At 47.7% G+C, this 21,918-nt stretch overlaps 1 protein-coding gene across 1 annotated transcript in view; it reads left to right on the top strand.

Annotated features, from left to right (window-relative positions):
* ADD2 (adducin 2) overlaps nucleotides 1-18,932 on the top strand; it is a 63,426-nt gene extending 44,494 nt beyond the window's left edge. Inside the window, exons 14-16 of the mRNA XM_017865667.1 lie at nucleotides 961-1,108; nucleotides 2,746-2,874; nucleotides 12,008-18,932. Of these exons, the coding sequence (XP_017721156.1) occupies nucleotides 961-1,108; nucleotides 2,746-2,874; nucleotides 12,008-12,447 (717 nt within the window). The 3' untranslated portion in view covers nucleotides 12,448-18,932. The remainder of the gene's footprint in view (nucleotides 1-960; nucleotides 1,109-2,745; nucleotides 2,875-12,007) is intronic.
* The last annotated feature ends 2,986 nt before the right edge of the window (nucleotides 18,933-21,918 follow it).

Genomic DNA, 21,918 nt, shown 5'->3' with positions numbered 1-21,918 from the left:
ATGATTCCCTACATTAGGCCTGCTGTGGCCTCCCTTTTGGAAGGGGCCCAGGGGCCAGAAGACCTGGCGGGCCAGGGCAGGGAGGACTGGCAGGCTCCAGGCTCACCGCTCACCTCCCTTTGGCTTCACTCTCTTTGCTCCTCAGCTTCAGAGCGCTGCGTTCTCAAAGGCCAAGATGAGGATGCTGAATTAGGAAAAAGGGCTGTGGAGTCTGAATTTTAGTCCCTATCTTGGGCTAGAGGGGTCAAAGAATTCCTGAAGCTTATGCAAGGGCCGGCTGGTCAGCTCCTTAGAGCCAGGGGCTCCACAGAGGTGGCAAGACCCAGTGATTTTGCCAGTATCCCTGCAGGGACCTGCAGTACAGGCAGGTTGAAGATCTGAGACTCAGGAACCTTGGCCCCTTTGTCACTTACGACTGTGTGCGAAACAGGACTAACAGTTTGGACTGAGAGCGCTGAAGCTGCTGTGTGTTGTGCATATAACTTAATGCTGTGTGTTGTGGCTTGCACTGCTGTGGGGGTGGGCGGGGAGGGCAGTGGTGGGGAATGGCTGGCATGAAGCTTGCTTGAGCCAATGCTATGCTTGCTGGGCTTTGGCTGACTGCCTTTGGGCCACCAACTGTATTTGCATAGTGATGGCTTGGAAGTGTCCATAGAAGGGATTGCAATAAAGGTGTGTCTTCCTTCTGCTTGGGAGCATCCTTTGATTTTATTTCAGGGGCAGACTGTGGACCCCCTATATTCATCCAGCCAGTTGCAAAAATCTGGGTCTAGGGGTGAGGTAGCAATGGGGAGGAATGAACAACCCCTACCCCAAGGCCCTGAGCTGTTTCCAAGGAGCTGCATGCCATGCTGTCCCTAGCAAGACCGCTTGCAGCCACATGAATCTAAAAGGAAGCTGGGGCCTGCGCCCCAACTGCGGCGTTCAGAGAGCGACACACCCTCTGTGGTTAACTTTCAGTCTACAGAGAGCCAGCTGATGTCCAAGGGCGACGAGGATACCAAAAATGATTCAGAGGAGACGGTGCCCAACCCCTTCAGCCAACTCACTGACCAGGAGTTGGAGGAGTACAAGAAAGAGGTGGAGAGGAAGAAACTAGAACTTGATGGTAAATGACCCTGAGGCACCCTTGCTTCTAAGTCCCCAGGGTGGAGGGAGAGCTCAGGACCACCAAGAGAGGACCTTCCTGCTTATCATCAAAGAATGTATCTACCGTAGTTCCATTGATCGCAAAAATGCCCTTCATTGCTCTGTTCCTGACAGTTACTCAGTTCCTTCATGATGTCACTTGACCCTCTCATAAAGGAGTTAATAAAGAAATATGGCTTAGGCCAGTAAACACCAGATCAGTTTTAGCTATAATAATGATCATAGTCATCATTATTATTTCCCACCAGGTCTAGTATAAGCCTTTTAGCCAGGCAATCAAAACCCTCCACCAGCTGACACCTTTATGTCTTTTTCTCCTTTATTTCAGAATCTTGAGTGAAGCCCATCTCTCCGTGTTGACTCCCAAATATTCACTCACAGTAGCTTATGTGCCCTTGTTCCTACCTTTGTCTCTTCCTGGCATGGTTCCCCTTCTTGGCTAGCCTGGTCAGTCATCCACACTTCCGGCTTCCTCTCAAACCCCTCTCCAGCTAGGAAGGCCACCTCTCACCCTCTATTCCACCTAAATTGAGCTGCCCCTTCTCTTTGCTTCTTGACCACTTGGGGTCTGAGACACATAATTCAGCTTTTGGTTGTGTCCACTGGGCTAGACTGTCACGCCCTCAGGGCAGGGTCTTCCACCATCTCCCCTCCTCATCCCAAGTCAGCCACCTTCCTGGACACAAAGCAGGCACTTAAAAAAACCCTTGTTGGCCAGGCATGGCCTGTAGTCCCAGCACTTTGGGAGGCTGAGGTGGGTGGATCACTTGAGGTCAGGAGTTCGAGACCAGTCTGGCCAACATGGTGAAACCCCGTCTCGACTAAAAATACAAAAATTAGCCAGGCATGGTGGTGCGCACCTGTAATCTCAGCCACTCAGGAGGCTGTGGCAGGAGAATTGCTTGAACCCAGATGGTGGAGGTTACAGTGAGCTGAGATCATACCCACTACACTCCAGCCTGGGTGACAGAGACAGACATCTCAAACAACAACAACAAAAACCAAAAAATCCCTTGCTGGCTTGCTTGGGGCTCTAATGTGCCAACTGAAAAGCAAATAGAAGAACATGGTACTTTATATCCCTAGGGATTGCTTGGACAGAAAATGTAAATTTGATGAATTGAACAATAGTTACATGCAAAGAAATCATGGGTGTTTTTAAGGGGAGTCAGCAAAAAATAAATAAAGGGAGTTGGTGGTTGTGGGTCCACCTCTTACCTGTTGATGTGCTCTGTGCTCACAACATAAAGCTCCTGGCTGGTTCTCTTCAGAGACAGGACAGGAATGAGAGCCAGGCTCTGGTCCGGCCGTGTGCAAGTTCTCCTGCAGTATTGTCCTCCACATCTGGAGTAACATATTGGTAGGTGTGTTTTGATGAAGGAAACATGACTCCACCCTTTCCCATTGGCCTTCCCAGGGAAATAGCAGAAATCTAAAAAGGTTAGGGGGAGCAGCTAACTTCAGCCAGAAGGTTAATTATCAGCCAGAAGGACTGATGACCACATAGAAAACAGTAATTTTTAGAAGGCTTTATTTCCTTGCCCATCTCTTCTCTATTTGACCTCTATCCTGAGGTGGTTTTCTGTTTTTTTTCAGGAGAAAAAGAAACTGCCCCAGAAGAGCCTGGCTCACCTGCAAAGTCTGCACCTGCTTCTCCGGTGCAGAGCCCAGCGAAGGAGGCAGAGACAAAGAGCCCTTTAGTCTCTCCTTCCAAGTCTTTAGAGGGTGAGTCCAGCTGAGCAGGCTGGGAGGGAGGGAGAGGGGTGCATCTGCAGGCTGGGAAGGTGCCCTGCCTTCCGCCCGTGTTGCCCCAATCTGAAAATCTTTCCCCTCTGCTATTTCTAGGGAATCAGAAATAGGGGTTATCGAGCTTCCTGTTGTTTCACTCACAAGCTATAACACTACACCTTGCAGCTTAAACCCAGTGTAAGCAAGGAAGAATAAGTGGCCCCCGGCTCCTTGCCTCAACTCAGACCTGGCTGGGGCTATTAGGCCTTTCCAGATGCACTAGCCCCTTTCTCAGACTTTAACGTGTATAGGGACCATGTGGGGATCTTGTGAAACTGAAGATTCTGCTCATTAAGTCTGGGATGTGGCCTGAGAGGCTAAATTTCCCAGGTGAGGGTAATGATGTCATACTCAACCTTAGCGGCACATTGGAATCACCTGGAGCTTTAACAGGCTTGATCCCACTCCCAGCTTTTCTGAGTTAAGGAAAACTCAGAAAAGTCTTGAGTCAGGTGGGTTGAGGAGTACAGCCTGGAGTTTTCACATCTCTAAAGTGTGGTCCAGGTTGAAAACAGCTTCAGTAGAGAGATACTAGCTTCAAGAACTGAGTTCTAGGCCCAACTGAACTGCTAACTAGTAATAACTGCTAATTTTAGCAAATCAGATAGCATCTCTGTGCCTCAGTTTCATTGACTGTCAGATAGGGCTCCTAATATATTCCCTTTTCATACATGTATAAGGGAAATGTAGGTGAAAACATACTTTGAAAGAGTAAAAGCAGGACTTAAATAATTTAAGATGCAATTATGGTTATGGTTAATAATATACATAAAGTGGATAAGAATTATAGTTCCTGGCCACCTAAATCATAAAAGTATCTTTACTGAGCTCCTGGAATCACTCCAGGGCATGAACACTCCATCCCAGGTCCCCTGGAGACCCCCACCAGACAGAGCCGTCCTACTATCCAGAGAGCAGCAATATGGTGGCCTATTGGAATCTTCTCCCTCTGGGATAGAACGGCCACACATGTGGATTCCAATAGAATCTCCAACCCTGAGCTCCCTCCACAAGCAAACTACTGCCTCTTGTGAAGCGTTGCCAGAGGAAACCCATCTGCTTGAGGCCAGAGCCCAAGTGGATGTCCCCCAACTGTTGTGTTCATTGTGTCTCACCGTGGTGTTGTCAACCTGTCTCCACAACGTCTTCCTTTCTCTTCCCATTTGTGCCTTCATCAAAGGAGTTTCCTCCGATTCTGAATACTTGTCTCTGTAGTAAGTATAGAGAGGCTGTTTACTAACTCACTGCAACCCTTGCAATGGGGGAGGGAGGATTTTTTTTTTTCCCAAAAGAAATAGATTTCTCCCCATGTTTTTCTTTTGCGACTCACAACTCTGCCTTTGGGAAGTTTCCTGGCTATAAAATTCATGGCCAATTCCACATGCACTATGCATGGATTAGGCTTCTCTATGGGAGATGTGGATATACACACATAGGCCACACACATACACAAACACACAAGCATACACGCCCAGAAGCAACAAGCTCCCAAGAGTTTGCAGGCAGTAGGGCCAGCTCTCAGGCACTCCCGGCGGTAGAGTGCTTATGGCTCTCAGGCGCTCACTCTTCCTAATGCACAGGCACCTTGAAGGAGCCTGTTGCCTCATCTAGGTTTTGGGCTAGAGCCTGAACTGCGTTATAAGGATGCATAGAGGGCCTGGTCTGCTAGGGTCTTCAGGACATGTGTTCCAGCTGCAGGAAGGAAATCCAGGGCAGGAGAGGAGGCTCATGGAGGAGTGGGACAAGGGCCAGGAGGGGCGTGCAGTGGGTGGGATAACTGTTTACCCACTGCCTGACATTTTATACCCTATAGCAGGATTTTTCATTCTTCCCCTGGAGGGGCCCACTGTTGAGTTGTTAGAAGAGTTGTCTTGAAGACACTTCCCATAACCCACTTCCTGTAACAGACAGAGCTAGGGAGCATGGCACTTCGGAGCAGACCCTGCATGACGAGGACACAAGCTGTAGTTGGGTGGGGAGCCTGGTGTGAAGCCTTGGCCAGGCTCCTCACAGGCTTGCCCAGCTCCTAGGCAGACAGAGCTGACCCGCCATGCAAGTCTCTGCTATTTCACCTCTAGCCCACCCATCAGATCGGGGATGGCTTTTTCCAACCATTTGCTACCATGACCTCAAATCCTCTTATGCTGAGTCACCTCAGTGTCACTCCTCATCTGTCTACCTGACTCCTACCCCATTAGCCTCTCTGAAGGCTCGCCATCAAAGAGAGCCTTTGCATCTGGCCATCTGTGCTATCACCTTCTCTTTAGCTCCTTTTGGACCTTGTCCCAGCTCACCTTATCCTCTGCTGAACCCTCAGGGCAACTGGCTATGCCTGCAAAGAAATAGCCCTGTATTTGACATCACATGATCGGCTCTGCCACTAACTAATGTAGCCATCTCAAAGAAGTCATTTAAAAACACTGCTGGACGGGAATAACATGAATCTTTGCCTTTCCTAACCCACAGCATGTTGTCAGGATAAAATGAGCTACTGAATATAAAAGTACTTTGTAACATGCTTTACGTAAGTTAGTCCTTTTTATCTACCATGTTCTCCAAATTGTAAGAGCTAATACAGCACTTGATGTTTTAAGCCACTAAGTTTTAGGGTGGTTTGTGATGCAGCAATAATATTTGGTTAAGTCATGGTGAAGAATAAGAACTAGTATTACGGAAACTGGTTCTTTTGTGGGTTGACTGGGGTTGATGGGGCTTAGCTGGATGATTTCTGATCGATGTGATATCCACGGAGGGCTACAGTCAGTAGGGAACTTGACTAAGCTGGAACTTCCAAGATGGTGCACTTACATGCCTGGTACCTCAGCAGGGGCAGCTAGAAGGCTGGGCTCAGCTGGGACACTGAGATGGCTGGACGTCTGTCTGTCTGTCTGTCTGTCTGTCTCTCTGTCTCTCTGTCTCTCTGTCTCTCTCTCTCTCCCTCTGTGTGGTCTCAGGACCCACCCATGTGGCCTCTCTACATGTTTTCCATCAGGGTAGTTGGACTTTATACATGTTTGGTATAAGGCTCCCAAAACTGTGAAAATAGAAGTTGCTAGGCCTTCTTAAGTCTTTGGCCTGAGGCCTGCTCTGTGGCACCTCCACTGCATTCTATTGGTTTTGCCAGCCACAGGGCCAGCCCAGATTCAGTGTGGATACCCGGAGGGATGGTTCATTAGGGTCATATGTGCACACAAGCTGTACCAGCTACTGAAAGTATATTTGGGTACTTAGAGGAACATTTATATCCCAGCTGTGGTGAGTGGATGGGAGGCACAGAGTCCACTGCATCCATTTATGAGAAGCTCTACTTTCTTTTTTATCAGCTGTACTCTCAGTTTTGGGGGGTAAGTAAAAATCGCAGAAAGCATAGCATTCTAAACTTACGTTTCTCAATGTGTGGCCATTGGGCCTTTTGTATCAGAATTACCTGGGGACTTGTTAAAAATATCTATTTCTTGGCCCACCTTCTGTTTCAGTTTATTGTGAGGACAACACTAGGAAGCTGCATTTTCACAAGCTCTCTGGGTGATTCTTTCAGACACTGATGTTTGAGAATTTAAACCCAGACAGAAACTCTGTTGCAAACCTCTCTGCATGGCCAGCATCCAACTCAATGGTCAGCCATGGGCAGCTCAGCTTGTTGCTCTTCTTCCTTTGTGCTCTGTTCTTTGAGCACCTTTGGGCCTTTTTGACTGTTGCTGCATGAGTGCTCAGCCTTTGTGTCAACATAGAACATGGTTTTTTTTTTTCAAGGTCTTTAATGAATCTCTCTATGACCTCTCTATGCAATGGTATGGCACTGCCATTTCAACAGGGAAATAAAAGCAGTACATGGCAGCGACCAATTCTCCATGCATTTGGAATATAGGTCAGGATCTGTCAGATTGACCTTGTGTTCAGAAGTGCATCAGCAAATGCTGTTTCTAGGCCCTCCACTGGTGTCTTCTCTGCTGCAAAGAGAAGACTTCTCAAAGCTGGGGGGCTTGAGGCAAGAGGTCATGTGTTTGAGCCTGAGATGTCAGCAGGCCAGGGAGGAAAGGCAGCCTTGCTCCTTCAGTTACGCAAGGTCCATACTCCCTCTCCATGTCTTTACCCCAATGCACGGCCACAGAAGAGCCCAGCGGCTGAGCTGATGCAAGGCACGCTCTGTTGAGCCTTCAATCTGGCCTCACTTGACAAACATCAGCAGCAGTAAACATGGCTTGAACATGTTGTCACTGAGCTGCATGATGATTGTCAGAGAAGTAAAAGACAGAGTTTCTGTCATGAACAGTGTACTTGGGTGATGAATAGACTCTCAAAAGAAAAAAAGATAAATGACACATGCAAGTGTAAAATGAATATATGAGCAGTGGGTTTAGAGGAAGGCGAGCTCATTGTCCAATGTCAGGGGAGGCTGTCCAGATACAGTGTGGCTTGAGCCAGACCTTGGATAGGTACATGCTTGGAGCAGCAGAGAGGAGTGGAATGGGTTGTGCAGGGGTGGTACCTAGGAAGCTGGGGGAGCTGGCATTCCTGGAAGGGGACTGTATTAGGGTTCTCCAGAGAAACAGAACCAACAGGATATGTAGAGGGATAAGAAGAGACTCCCTAGGGGAATTGCCTCATGTGATTATGGAGGCTGAAGAGTATGTTGTCTCTAAGCTGGAGAACAGGACAGTCAGTGGTGTAACTCAGTCTGAGCCTGAGGCCTGAGAACCAGGAGCTCTAAGCCTGAGGGCAGGAGAAGATGGGTGTCCCGGCTCAAGAACAGAGAGAATTTGCCCTTCTTCCACCTTTTTGTTCTATGTGAGAGGGCCCTAAACAGATTGGATGGTGTCCAACCATGTTGGTGAGGGCAGATCTTCTATATTCAGACTACTGATTCAAATGCTAATCCTGGACTGGCGCAGTGTCTCATGTCTGTAATCCTAGCACTTTGGGAGGCTGAGGCTGGTAGATCGCCTGAGGTCAGGAGTTTGAGATCAGCCTGGCCAACATGGTGAAACTCTGTCTGTACTAAAAATACAAAAATTTGCTGGGCGTGGTGGCATGCACCTGTAATCCCAGCTACTCGGGGAGGCTGAGGCAGGAGAATCGCTTGAACCTAGGAGGCGGAGTTTGAACGAAATTCCATCCCCCCCCCCGCAAAAAAATGCTAATCTCTTCTAGAAGCACCCTCACAGACACACCCAGAAGTATTGTTTTACCAACTATGTGGGCATCCCTTAGCCACACATTAAAATTAACCACCACATGTTCATTGGTGGCCAAGAGACAGCCAGTGGTTGGAGGCTGTGGGCTAGTGAGAAATCAAGTTGGAGAGGCAGAGTGTCCAAACCAGCTCTGTGCCTCCCACAGAAGCCGCCCTCCTCTTCCAGCCTCTAGAAGCCTTTTAGTCCTTTGTCTCCCAACCCACAGGGTCTGGGTGTGGGCCCTGACTTCCGAGTCTAGTCTTGCTCCTGCCACCTGTTCTCCCAATGCCTCCTGTCTCTCCCCCAGCTTTCCAGTCACCATCATTGGACACAGCCCCCATTTTCCAGCTTCTGTCCCACTCTACTCACTCCCAGAATATCCCCTATTCCCAGAGCTCCAAGTTCCCCCCATTCAGGAGACAAAGTCAGAGGTTCTTCTTAGAAGAGGCTAGAAGGTGAGTTCCCATCTGACCCTAGTTCCTGGGGCCTCTCCCAGCCTGGTCTTCAACCTGTTGACAGAGTAGGGGTCTAGGCTGTCAGAGCCTGTCCTCAGTACTTTCCAGGGGCCTAACACATGTTGATTTCTGGAGCCCTGTCCCTTCTCTTGGCCAGTGGAACCCTCCAGTGGTCTCTGACTCTGTAGTTGAGGGAGTAATGACCTTAGTTAGGAACCTGGCTCCTCTAAGCCCCATTTTCCATTTGTCATGACTCCTCAAACAATTCATGATGTGGAACCTCTCTGAATCATGGCAGATGCACTATCTGTCACCCCCACTTTCTACATGGTGAGAAGAACCTTGAGTGTTGCTCTCCTAAACTAGACACACAACAGGGACTAAGGCTGTTGCTTAGGTTGACAGCAGGGCAGGTATGGGCAAAGGGACATGGATGAGGGGCATGGTTGAAGGATGCCATTGGAGTGAGGATACTTGTTGCTACCAGGCAGGAAATGACACTTGGACAGAAAGTGGGAGCCCCTCTTATCCATAGTTGTCTTCATGGAGCTAGAAGGCAAGTGCCCAAACCATCTCAGAGGAAAGCACCAAGGGTCAAGCTTGAGAAATGCATCCTGATGTGTCATTCAAGTGAAGGCCCTGCAGTGAGGGTCTAGGTTGAAGTTGCAGAGCCATGGATAGCTAAGGAAGATGAGAGGGAAGACCAGAGCAGTAGGTAGAGGAGACAAAGGCCAGCACTCAAGGCTGGTGCTCATTTACATGAGTGGATCCAGTTCAGCTTAGAAGGCTCAGGCTGGGATAGACAAGAAAAGATTAGGTGATGGTATTAGCTTGGTTAGAATAAATCCATCCATATATTCATTTATTTGCTCATGCCTTCAACCATTCATGGATTCCACAGACCTTTTCTAGTGCCTTCTGTGAGCTAGTAACATAGGTCATTAGACACAGTTTTGCCCTAATTTATTTCAGTTTAGAAGGGGGAGGAGATAGGCATAAAAAATAAGTGTGGGCTGGACGCAGTGACTCATGTGTGTAATCCCAGCACTTTGGGAGGCCGAGGTGGGCGGATCATGAGGTCAGGAGCTCGAGACCATCCTGGCCAACATGACAAAACCCCATCTCTACTAAAAATACAGAAATTAGCTGGGCGTCATGGTGGGCGCCTGTAATCCCAGCTACTTGGGAGGCTGAGGCAGGAGAATTGCTTGAACCTGGGAGGCAGAGATTGCAGTGATCTGAGATCCCGCCATTGCACTCCAGCTCTGGGTGACAGAGCAAGACTCCGTCTCAGGGAAAAAAAAAAAAAATACGTAATCGTTTTGAAGTTGCTAGGATGGAAGTTTAGAAAGCAGAGGCAGAAAGGAAGGAGTGATAAACTCTACCTGGAAGTGGGAATGAGGATCAGGAGAGACTTGAAGGAAGAAGTAACACTCAAGCTGATTCATTATATGGAGTGAAGGCTGGGGACACAGAGGAGAGAGAAGGGCCTTCCAGAGGGGAGTGGGCTGGAATGATAGTGAGAGGTCCAGGGGCCGGCAGCTTGATATGGCAAAAAGCAGGCGAAGTGGGAATAGGAGAGTGGACAGAGAGATGGTTGTGTCCAGCCTGGTTTATGGCACTCAAGAGTACTGCCAGGTGATGGCCACAGGATTACGTGGCAGAACGGGAGAGGAGGCTGGATGAGGATGACAGAACATGGGCTGGGCAGTGGGAAGACTGGGAGCAGTGGCCAAAGTCTTTGCTACCAAGAGGGAGCTGGTGCTCCACAGTGGTCTGGAGGGGCACTTTGACTTGCCCAGCAGTGTCAGGAGTTATGAAGACTTTGTTACAGGGAGATCTGGCCCAGGTAGTTCACTAGTCCACTCTAACTGTCCACAAGTTACCCTACTCTGTCCCAGCCTCCATGTAACCATGCACTTCCCCAGACTTCACCCCTGTTAAGACCCCAGGCTTTTCCTAATACTGAGTCCTTCACTCACTCTCTCTGTAACACTGACTATACCTTCCGCATCACCCACGATCTCATACACCCCAGCACGCCAGGTTCCTTCTTGTGATGTGGCAACACACACACACCTGACACCCTTCATATGTGCCCCTCACATTGACCACACAGGTGTGTGACAGCTTCCAAATCACATTCACGTCCATCGCAATATGCTCATGTGTACTACACACTTAAGACACACACAACGAAATTTGGTAGTACGCCTCACTCACACAGACGCTCACTCCCACACTCATATACCACTCACTGTCACACACACTGGTTTGCACATGCCCACACCACACACATCACACACTCATGCTCACTCACACACACTCATGGCAAACAAACTCACTTACATACTCAAATTTACACACACACACCACACACAACCTGCCCACTCTCACACACACACACTTGCACACCCTCACACACGCTCACTCACACACTTGCACACCCTCACACACACACTTGCACACCCTCACACACGCTCACTCACACACACTCCTTTCAGTTCCCGTGGTGAGAAGAAACTGAACCAGAAGTTGGTAAGCCGAGGTATACCCACCATGGTACTGTGTTCTTCAGCCTTCTTAGCTGTACAGCGAGGAGGAGGGGCATCAGATGATATTTACCTTGCTTTCTACTTTTCAGTCTGTGGTTTTACAATCTCCCTGACTCTCACCCCATCCAGGCATCTGAAAGGTTGCGTGGAAGCAAGGTTGAGTGAGAGTGGGGACGGGGAGAAAGGGCGGAAGGAGGGTTTGGTTTCTGGGGCCTGAGCAACTCTGGCCTTGAATATGCCAGCGATCCCAACAGATTCCCAGGTGGAATAAAGAGGCCCCAGTGGCTGCTAGAATGGGCTGACCAGGGGTCTTCCTATTTTGACTAACATGTCTGGGAAATACGGGGTCCATGTTATATAAGGAATTCCACTGTCCCTCTGCCTACTGGGAAGATATTCTCCATATTTCTTGGAGTTCCTCACTGGTGTAGAAAATGAAATGGGTTTGAGAACATGTAATTTCCATATTTTTATTGGTGAATCTGAGCTGGTTACAGCAAGTCTTAGATGTCTCCACCAAGCTGTACACCTTACGCCTTCCCCTTCCTCTGTGTCTGTTTCTTCTTTCTTGCATACAAAAACTGAGCTGGACCCCAGCTGGGCCCCCTGCCACATTCAGACATTAATATCCATCTAAATTCATAGACAAGAGCCCAGAGCTGCCAGCCTGCAAGGGGGTGTTCCCAGGACAGGCCACATGGAAGGGGGTGCAGATCAGAACGCAGTCCTTCCATCTGTCTCTGGAAGCCATCCCTCAACATCAGGCTGACCCTCCCCTCACTCTGGATTGACTTTATAGAATTCTCTAGAAATGGTTCTGTTAGCCCCAGGTGGAAGCTGTCACCTGAATGAAATCTTACGTTCATATCTTCTGATTTTTTTCTAGAAGGTACTAAGAAGACAGAAACAAGCAAAGCCACCACCACAGAGCCCGAAACAACCCAGCCGGAAGGGGTGGTGGTCAACGGGAGGGAGGAGGAGCAGACGGCAGAGGAAATCCTCAGCAAAGGCCTGAGCCAGATGACCACCAGTGCTGACACGGATGTTGATACCTCTAAGGACAAAACCGAGTCGGTCACCAGCGGCCCCATGTCCCCAGAGGGCTCACCTTCCAAGTCTCCCTCAAAGAAGAAAAGAAATTCCGAACCCCTCCTTCCTGAAAAGAGCAAAAGAAGGAGAAAGTGGAGTCCTGATTCACGACACTCGTGGGCTCCCTCCTGCCTCCTCTCTCTCCTCCCCTTCCCTTCTCCCATCTCTGTCCCTGCAAGCACAGGGCCAAGGAGGGATAAAGTAGAACCCTGGACCACACTCGGAAGGGGAACTTAGAGATCGCCCGACCAACCCTTCGTTTTACAGTTGCCCCAGAGAAATCAGGTGACTTGCCAAAGGTCACACAGCTAGTTAGCGGCAGAGCCTGCACTCGAATTCAGGTCTCCTGACTTCCAGTCCAGTGCTCCTTCTGCTACACAACACTGCCTAGTTGTGGGCCACCTTTGTTTAGATGCTGCCCACCAATCTGAGCCTAGGGCAAGAAGGCCAGAAATGGGCTGTGATCTCTCACAGGCTCAGACTAAATCAGACAGGTCGAGGCTTCCCCTGAGTAAGGTCCATTTCTTCGCAGGAATCCAATCTCCTGCAGATGGAGCTATCTCTACATTTAAAAATCTCTTCTCTTTTCCACTTTGGGTCCCTGCCCTGCTGCTCAAAGCAACCAGCCAAATTGACCCCTCCAACAGAAAGTAATCTTTGTTCCCAAGGGCTGATGGCTTAGCTTGTACTTCCCCAAACATTAACCCTGAGCTTTCTTCATGGAACCTCTTGAATGATGGATGGAAGAGCTGTAAGAGGTGGCAGGCATAAGGGCAAGCCATGTAAGCTGAGGACTGGGGATGGTTTCATCAACATAAGAGGCCAGGAACCTGACCCCTTTGTATTGTGCGTCTCAGGCACTTCAAAACTAAACCAAATTTAGCATAGGGAAAAGTTGTTTAATGCTCAGGGTAGAAATTTGGGGAAATTGAAATCCTCTGTTGGCTTTGGGTTGTATAAGGAGGATCAAAACAACAGAGGGAATGCTATGACTTTCTAGCTTTGCATGACACCTGGAGCAATGCACTGTACCTGCCTCACTCCTGTCCAGCAGTAAGGTGTCCCCTGACCTTCCCTCACCGCCAGAAACACTTGCTTACAGACCGAAACTGGCATCTTACTCTTGGCACCTTGATTTGCACCCTCTGAGGTTCCAATTCTGAGTCACTCTAGGTCCGGCAGAGGAGAATCAGAAATGAGCCCTTCAGGATTAATCTTCTTGCACCAGCTCTCAGAGAAATGCTGGGTGTCCCTGTCCCTGTCCCTATCTGTCCATCGTGGGGCCTGGTAATGGCCACAGTTATCGTTTTAAATGCCACCACTGTCTTCTCATGTTCTTCCGTGGGGCATTGATTAATGAGCATTGTTGGCTCCTAAAAATTAGACAATCCATTCTCTTAAAAGCACAGTGTCTTGAAAGAATATTTTTCCTTTTCATCTGACTATTGTGAAGCTATTTTTGAGAGTTAATCATAGTTTCCCACTTTTGAGCACTTACTATCTATAGACACTGTGCAGGCTTCAGATACATTACATCCTTTAACCCTCACAGTAATCCTTTGAGGTGGGTAAGATCATTCCCATTTTGTGGGTGAGGAAATTGACCCCCTAAAAAGATAATTGACTTGTCCCAGCTGACTTGGCTAGAAAGATCTGGATTCTGGATTTGAATCCAGGTCAATCTGAGTCCAGAGCCTTTGCTCTTAACAGCTATGGTGACCAGACAACTTTAATCCTCAGGGGTGGTGGTTTTCATCCAGGACTTGTCTCTATGACTGGTCTCCATTGCATAATGTTAGCACTTGAAGCAAAGGTAGGGAACTCCCTGTGCTCATCGTCATCAGTGCACGTGAAGTTCCCGGTCAATGTGGACTGTGGTGATGCTACTGTGTGCCTCTGACAAAGGGTAGGCAAGAGCCTTCTGGCTGGGGCAGGAAATACCATCCATAGTTGGCTATTTCTTGAGAAGGAAGGAAACTGACCTAGTACCAAGGTAAACCCGACACTGTGTCTCTCTAGTGCAGATTCCTAACTGCTACCCCAGGCTCCATCTGTGTTCTACTTCCTGATTGGGTCAAATTTTAGGAGGGACAACCCACTGATGCCTCAGAAAAATCTGTCATGTGGGAAATGCCTTTAAAAGCCAATCCCTTGATGCCTTCTTTTAAAAAGTATATTTCACATTCATTTATCCTCTCGTGGCATTTGTTAAGGATCCACCGAGCACCAGGCATTATGCTGACATTGAAAGAGAGCCATCATTATGACTAGAATAATAAGTGGCAAGCAATGTTGTGAGAATGGTGAACACAACCTCTGATGCAGCCTTTCCTGTGCAAGTTGTACTTCAGGGGTGATGTTGATTGCTTCTGCATTCAACACACTCTCTTTATTCCCTTGACAATGAGGCCTCACTTAGGTGAAAATGTTGGATGGAGTCTTGCTGCAGCATTATTTTTGGAATTTATGCCACGGCCCACTTTCTATTGATAGATGAAACCTATCAGTTGGTTTATTCTTCATGCATTCCAAAAACATGCATTGAGCTTGGGTCAAGGGCCAGGCATGAGGATAGGCATAGTTCCTGCCCTCAAGAAGTTCATGAGCATAGGAGGTGTATAGACAAATTGCAAAACAGGCAAGGGTACCAAGGTGGCATAAGGAAGCAACTATTAACTATCTTGGGTACCAGAGAAACCCTGAGAGAAGCAATGGCTGTTAGGGTTTTAAAACAAAGACAAATTTTCCAGTAGAATGAAAGGGTTGGCAGGGCATGCCATGATGAGGGAAGAATGTGTGCAAAGGTGTGGATGCATGAAATGCCATGATGGGTTCCACTGAGCAATGTGGCATTGCCAGAGCATGACGTGGAAGCTTGGGGGTTGAGGGGTCCCTTCACAGGTAGGCAGGGCTGAATCCTAAGGAAACTGGTAGGAAGTGTGGAGGAGTTAGACTTGTCATGGAAGGGGTTTGGAGCCCCTGAAGCCTTTGAATCAGGATAGAGTTAGCATCAGAATTGCATTTTAGGAAAATCCCTTTGGTGGCTGAATGGAGACTGGATGGGCTTGGGATGGTGGCATGGGAGCTATGAGGCCTTTTTGAAATGTCAGTACTGAAACATAGTTGATGGCCTGCTTTACACAGTGTTTCCTCTACAGCAAATAGTAAGTTTCCAACACAAAATTTATTTCCATAAAAATCTTTGGATAAAGCACCTTAAGAGAGATTTTCAATAAGGAGAGGGGAGCATTCAAAGAGCTAATGTTTCCAGTTTTATTTTGTCTTGGTGCAGAATTGCTGGGAGAAGTGTCCAGCCATCCTGCCATTTCTTCCCTTGCGTAGAATGTGGCACACTTAGCTCCAGGCTTGAGAACATGCACCAAATGCTACAGAAACAGACATGTGGTCCAAACAAATCTACAGGCTATTAGAAAGGAAAGGCCATTTTCTTCAGCTCTGGATAAAAGTTGGCTGAAAACTTTGACCAGTATCTGACTGGAGAAAATATGTATTCAAGAACTCAGATTTGGCGGGCAGTAGGTTCATGTCTGGTTGAGCTACTGTGCCTGGATATGCCAGAGAAAAGGGTAACATTTGAACCAATGTGCTGCTCTGTGGCTGGTTGAGCTGGGAAGTGGAGAGGTTTCTGAGCTTATTTCCATCGGAAGGCAGGCAGGAGGAGAGAGGACAAGAAGGATTAGTGGTTTCACAGAGACAGGCTTGGCTCCAACGACTCCCTGCACAGTGTTGGCTGCACCCAACAGTGGCGTGGGAGAACCATCCATACCATGTGACCTTCCCCCCAAACGGCAGAAAGAGACACCTTCTAGCCCAGATCTGAACTCCCTAAGAGTCTCCTGGCCTGCATGTGATCCAAGTAACTGTCCTACTTTGGCCAGTTGACCCCCCTCTACTCTCCTATAACTAAAACAGGGTTCTTCCTCTGTGAACAGATAAGCTCTTTTTAAAGGACTTGGGGGAAATTGGATGAAGAACAGTAAGTTCTTATAGTAAGAACCCCACTGTAAAGCACTGTGCTCTGCCACTGGTGCATGTAGACTGAACTTGAATCCCATTCCCTGTGGATGACACTGTCACTTGCTTATGGTGACATGGCAAGACAGTCATTCAGATGTTTGGCATTGTTGTAGCAGGGCTACTGTCCGTGTGGGGGAAAATGCTATAAATCCACTTCTTTGATTGCCATGGATTTGAAAGAACCATTTCCCTAACAGCATGATTCGCCTCTGAAAGTCTAAAAATAATTTTCTATTTTTCCGTGAAGGTATGTGGAGGATAGACACACAGCCTTACCCATAGGTCTGCATGACATGTTTTTTCTTTTTTTTTTTTTTTGGAGACGGAGCTTTGCTCTTTGTTGCCCAGGCTGAAGTGCAGTGGTGCAGTCTCAGCTCACTGCAACCTCTGCCTCCCGGTTTTTCAAGCAATTCTCCTGTCTCAGCCTCCTGAGTAGCTGGGATTACAGGCGCCTGCCACCACACCCAGCTGATTTTTGTATTTTTAGTAGAGACGGAGTTTCACCATGTTGGCCAGGCTGGTCTTGAACTCCTGACCTCAGGTGATCTGTCTGCCTCGGCCTCCCAAAGTGCTGGGATTGCAGGTGTGAGCCACCGTGCTGGCTAACATGTTTTTTCTTATGTGTGAATTTTATGTTCTAGTTTTGGGACAAGGGTAATCAGTTCTTGACTACTGAACAAATGAGAGAACATTTGCCCCTTACTCATTTTACACATGCAGGTCAGCAGAAACTCTAGAGTTGGTTGGCACAGTTGCAGTTGACTCTGAGCGTAGAGGAAACAGGTCTTTTTACATTCTCTCTCATCACTTGAGCTCAGTTGAACTCCCTAAGACCTTAGCACTCAAAGAGTCTGAGAAGAAATGAGGGAGAGGCTCAATGTAAGTTCTCCACTCCCACAGAAAGGACAGGGCACCCTACAATGTAAAAGCCAATGGGGCAGCCTATCATCTGTTTCACATCTGTTCTGAAAGGGATAGTTTAATGCAAGAAGTAAGAGGCCTGTAAGTGACTCTAAACTCATGAAATGTGCACATTGGTTATCTGTGCACATTTCCACTTGCAGCATAATATAAGAAAGCATACACGGAGTGTAATTACTTCCAGAAGCCGTGTCTCACTAACCTATTCAGATGTGGCACACTTTCTGTCATCAATGAGAGACCACACAGAGCTCGGTCACCAAGGCATGCCCAACATTCCTTTACCTCTCACAGTGAGCAGCCACACTCACCGGGAAGCAGTGTGGGGACTTCAGTGGGGTGTCCTTTAGTGGAGAACACCTTTCATCATTTTTATAGAGACAGTTCCCTTAAGAATGTAGGCTTTTCATCGTAGGAACAATTAGGAAGAATCTCCAGTTGGGAGTGTTCTTATATACACAGAAATAATGGGCTGCATTGGTTCATTCTTAGGTGATAATTAGGTTTGGCTATATTGATGTTTGGTGCCGCTTACCTTCTAGATTTTCCCAAAAGCTGCGTCATTGCTACAGGAAATTGTGGCCTGAAGATGAGGGAGAAATGATCACTACTGATGCAGGGGAGGGGTTCACGCAGAGCTGGAGTCCGAGGCTCAGTGTGAGAAAGCACTGGCGGTTTTCTAATAGAGTCGGGTCCTGGGCTCCTCTCCTCACCCACTGTGTCCCGAACTGAGGCCAGCTGTGATCGGCAAATTACTTATCTCTAGGTAGTTTAAAGAAAATGTAAGAGTTTGGGGGGTGGTGGGAGAATAACTGTAGAAAGACCCTAAACTCTTCTCTCCCCCAGCAAATTATCTTATATAATGTTTAAAAACCCAAAGGCCAGATCTCCCCTTTTAAAGTGAATCGGAAGGAGGACGGCAATTGGACCGGGGCAGAGGGGCCACACTTAAAACACATTATAAAATGGGAATATATTTCAGGGAACCCCACCCCCACACTTCCACTCCACCTCACACCTGTTGGTCCTGCTTTGTGGGTGATTGATTGATACCCGAGGACTGCTCCACCTTTAAATTCCTACAATTTATGCTGCAACCAACATCCCAGTGTTTGCCCTCTCTGGGAAGAGGCCAAGTGGGGGAGAACATAGTTCCAGAGCCTGAGATTGCCTGGCTGGGGTGTAGGCTAACAGGAACCCAGTCTAGATAGAGTGCAGTGTTCTCTAAAGCTGTGGATGGTTTCAGTGAAATGTCTGTGTCTGACAATCGTCACGCAAGAGTACTACTTACTGTCTTCCCTTGTACATACATTGTCTGTGTTTAGCTTTTCCTAGTATTGTGAGGTTTCAAATAGGGGTTCCATGTAAATACTCTTTCTGCTACTGAAATGCCGTCCCCCTGGAGTATGCATCACCCCCACAAATGGTTTTGCCTTTCTCTATGCTAACACTTTTTGAGCCACTGACGTGCAGATTGATGGCTAGTTTCTTGGGCTTTTATTTTGCAATTTTATATATATACACATGTAATATATATATATTTAAGGGTTGGTTTTGTATAGTTTTCTGTTTGAATCTCTGAGCACCAAAGCTGCCCTTTGATTTTTCACGAGAACTTTCCAAAGCCACTTCCTGAGCCCTCCTGCTGCTTTGGTGTCTGACGGTGATGCTGGGGTGGCATCTCTGCCTGTGAATTTCTGTATGTGTGTGCTGTTACCTCACCTGCAGATATGACCCGAGTAAATCTAACGTGCTTGGCTTCCCAGTGTGTGTGCCCCATCTCTGTCGGCTCCTCAGCTCTCCTGGCTTCCAGGGGAGAAGTCAGAAAGGGGGCCCTGTGGAAACATGGACCGTGCAAGAAAATTGTACCCTTGAGGCCATTTCTCACACGTGGAAAGCTGAACATTTGTCTACTTGTGTTCTGATTTGGGAAGGGTGGTTATAAAATACTAGACTCCCCTGAAAAGGAAAAGGCCGTGTGAATTTGAAACAGCTCTGTGGAGGAAGCTAAGTTTAGGTGGGTTAGGATAGGGGAGGAGCATTGTACAAACACACACGTGGATGGCCCTGCAGGGCAGCAGCCGTGGCAGATCTATAGGCTGGAATGGAAAAGGGTGTTGAGCCAGAGTGAGAGTCTTGGAGAGGGCTAAGAAGTCACCCCGAGGGGTGAAAGGGGAATACAGAGACTAGGTGGGGAGAAAGGAAGAGAGAAAAGAGGAAAGAGAGCATTTGGCTCCTCTTTATTCAAAAACTACTTTGGGAGCTCAGTATTCCTTGAGCATCCACACATACGTGGCAGGTGCTGTTTAAGTATCTCATGCATCGCACCCCACTGAACCCCCATAAAACCCAGAGGGTGATTCTTTTATTACTACTTACTTTACAGATGAAGTAAGGAGACTTTTCTTGGCCACAGGTTAATATGTGGTGAAGCCCAAGTTCAGCTAAAGTCTTGCAGGTAGCCAGGCCCTGGCTCTTTCCACTGCTGCTCACTGCCAAGTGCCCTGAGCCCAAGAGCAGTCTCCGCCAGCACTCTGAGGCCCACTGTTCTGGGCAGGTCTGCTTTCCAGACTGCCTGGATCCAAGGGTAGAGCCCCTCTTCCTCCTCTTGCATCCAGGTATCCTGACGTTTCCAAGGCTCCTGTAAACTTGGAAACAAGGAACCCAGCCCCTCGGGTGCCCCCAAGCCATCAGTTTCTCCCTTGCTGCAGTCACCCAGGAATCCACTGTAAGAAACATGACTTCTCTGTGCTGTCACAGCTGTGTGCATTGCTCAGGTCAAGGACAATAGTCAATCTGCTGACACCACTTTATAAAGCTTGATACAGTTTAAGATTGTCACGCCAAGACCAGCGTGACCAACATGGAGAAACCCCATCTCTATTTAAAATACAAAATTAGCCGGGTGTGGTGGTAGGTGCCTGTAATCCCAGCTACTTGGGAGGCTGAGGCAGGAGAATTGCTTGAACCCAGGAGGCGGAGGTTGCGGTGAGCCGAGATCGCGCTGTTCACACAAACCCACAAGTTGAACTCAAGTTTGCACTATGATTAAAGGCAAACAAACATAGGAGCAGAGTGCCCTCTATCTGCCAGAAACATTAAGAAGTTTCTCCAGCTCATATACAGCAGTCCCCCCATATCTGCTGGGGATACTTTCCAAGACCCCCCGTGGGTGCCTGAAACCTTAAATAGCACTGACCCCTATACACACTATGATTTTTCCTATGCATATATACCTCTGAGAAAGTTTATGAATTAGGAACAGTAAGAGATTCACAATAATAATAAATTAGAACAATTATAACAATGTGCTGTAATAAAAGTACAATAAGCATTACTTGAACACAAGCATGGTGATACTGTTACAGCCAATCTGATAACCAAGACGGCTACTGAGTGACTAATGGGCAGGTAGTGTAGACAGCGTGAATACACTGACAAAGGGTTATTCATGCCCCAGGTGGATAGCACTGAACAAAGTGGGATGATGAGCGATTGCAACACACTACTCAGAACAAACACGCAATTTAAGGCGCGGTGGCTTACGCCTGTAATCCCAGCACTTTGGGAGGCTGAGGCAAGTGGATCACCTGAGGTCAGGAGTTCAAGACCAGCCTGACCAATATGGTGAAACCCCATCTCTACTAAAAATACAAAAATTAGCCAGGTGTGGTGGTGGGTGCCTGTAGTCTTGGGAGGTTACTCAGGAGGCTGAGGCAGGAGAATTGCTTGAACCTGGAAGGCAGAGGTTGTCGTGAACTGAGATTGTGCCACTACACTCCAGCCTGCGTGACAGAGTGAGACCCCATCTCAAAAACAACAACAACAACGACAAAAGCTTATGAATTGTTTATTTCTGGAATTTTCCATTTTATTTTCTTGGACCCCAGTTGGCCACAGGTAACGGAAACTGCAGGAAGTGAAACCCGCAATTCACTACATGTGAAAGGGAAGTCGGGCTGGAGAAGAAGTGGAAAGGACCCATAACTGAGCCAGCTCCTACTTGGAGGGAGCAGTGAGGGTGGCAGAGAGACCATCAGGAAAATGTGGTGGAGGCCCCTCCTGGTTTCAAGAACAGTGAGCAAAGTGCTGGGGTTCACACTGCCAGACCCTGTTTGTAAGATCTAAGTAAAGAGGAAGTGAGGAAGAGTCAGCGATATGAAGCACCAGAATCCAGATAGGATCAAGGAAGGGCTCTGTGGCCCCCCTAATCCCGGCTACCTGGATAAACATGCAAAAAGAAACTTTCAGCCAAGTTATTGTGGTTTCCACCACTGCCACCCAGATAACTAGATCTCAAATCTGGCAAAATGTAATCATAAGAAATAGAAAATGTTCCTTTTCTCTTCATTTGTGCCTTTGCACAGGGGGATGCACATCTCTGACAGGAGCCAACTCTAATCTGGATAGGGATCGCATTGTGTTAAGAGTAAGCATGGAGAAAAATCACATCACAATTTAGTAGCTTAAAAGAGGACCAAGCTGAGAAAGTAGAACACATTGTCCTCAATGCCACTGAGTTACTACAAGAAGCAGGAGAAAGGTTAAGGAAATCTCTATTAATATACCATTTATCAAAAAGATCAGTCAGTTATGAAAAGGGAGCACTTTAAGTCAAGAAACCTTTTTTGTTAGTGATGAAAAACACTGCCATATGTAAACATGAGGCATAAGCCATCAATAGCAGGTTGAATGTTATTTATCATAGATGAGAACATAAAGACATGTCTAAACATGGAAGGATCCCAA

Source organism: Rhinopithecus bieti, unplaced genomic scaffold, assembly GCF_001698545.2.
Source record: "Rhinopithecus bieti isolate Rb0 unplaced genomic scaffold, ASM169854v2 scaffold_83366, whole genome shotgun sequence".
NCBI lineage: Eukaryota > Metazoa > Chordata > Mammalia > Primates > Cercopithecidae > Rhinopithecus > Rhinopithecus bieti.
Note: the sequence above shows the minus strand (reverse complement) of the source record. Positions and strands in the feature narration are given on the sequence as shown.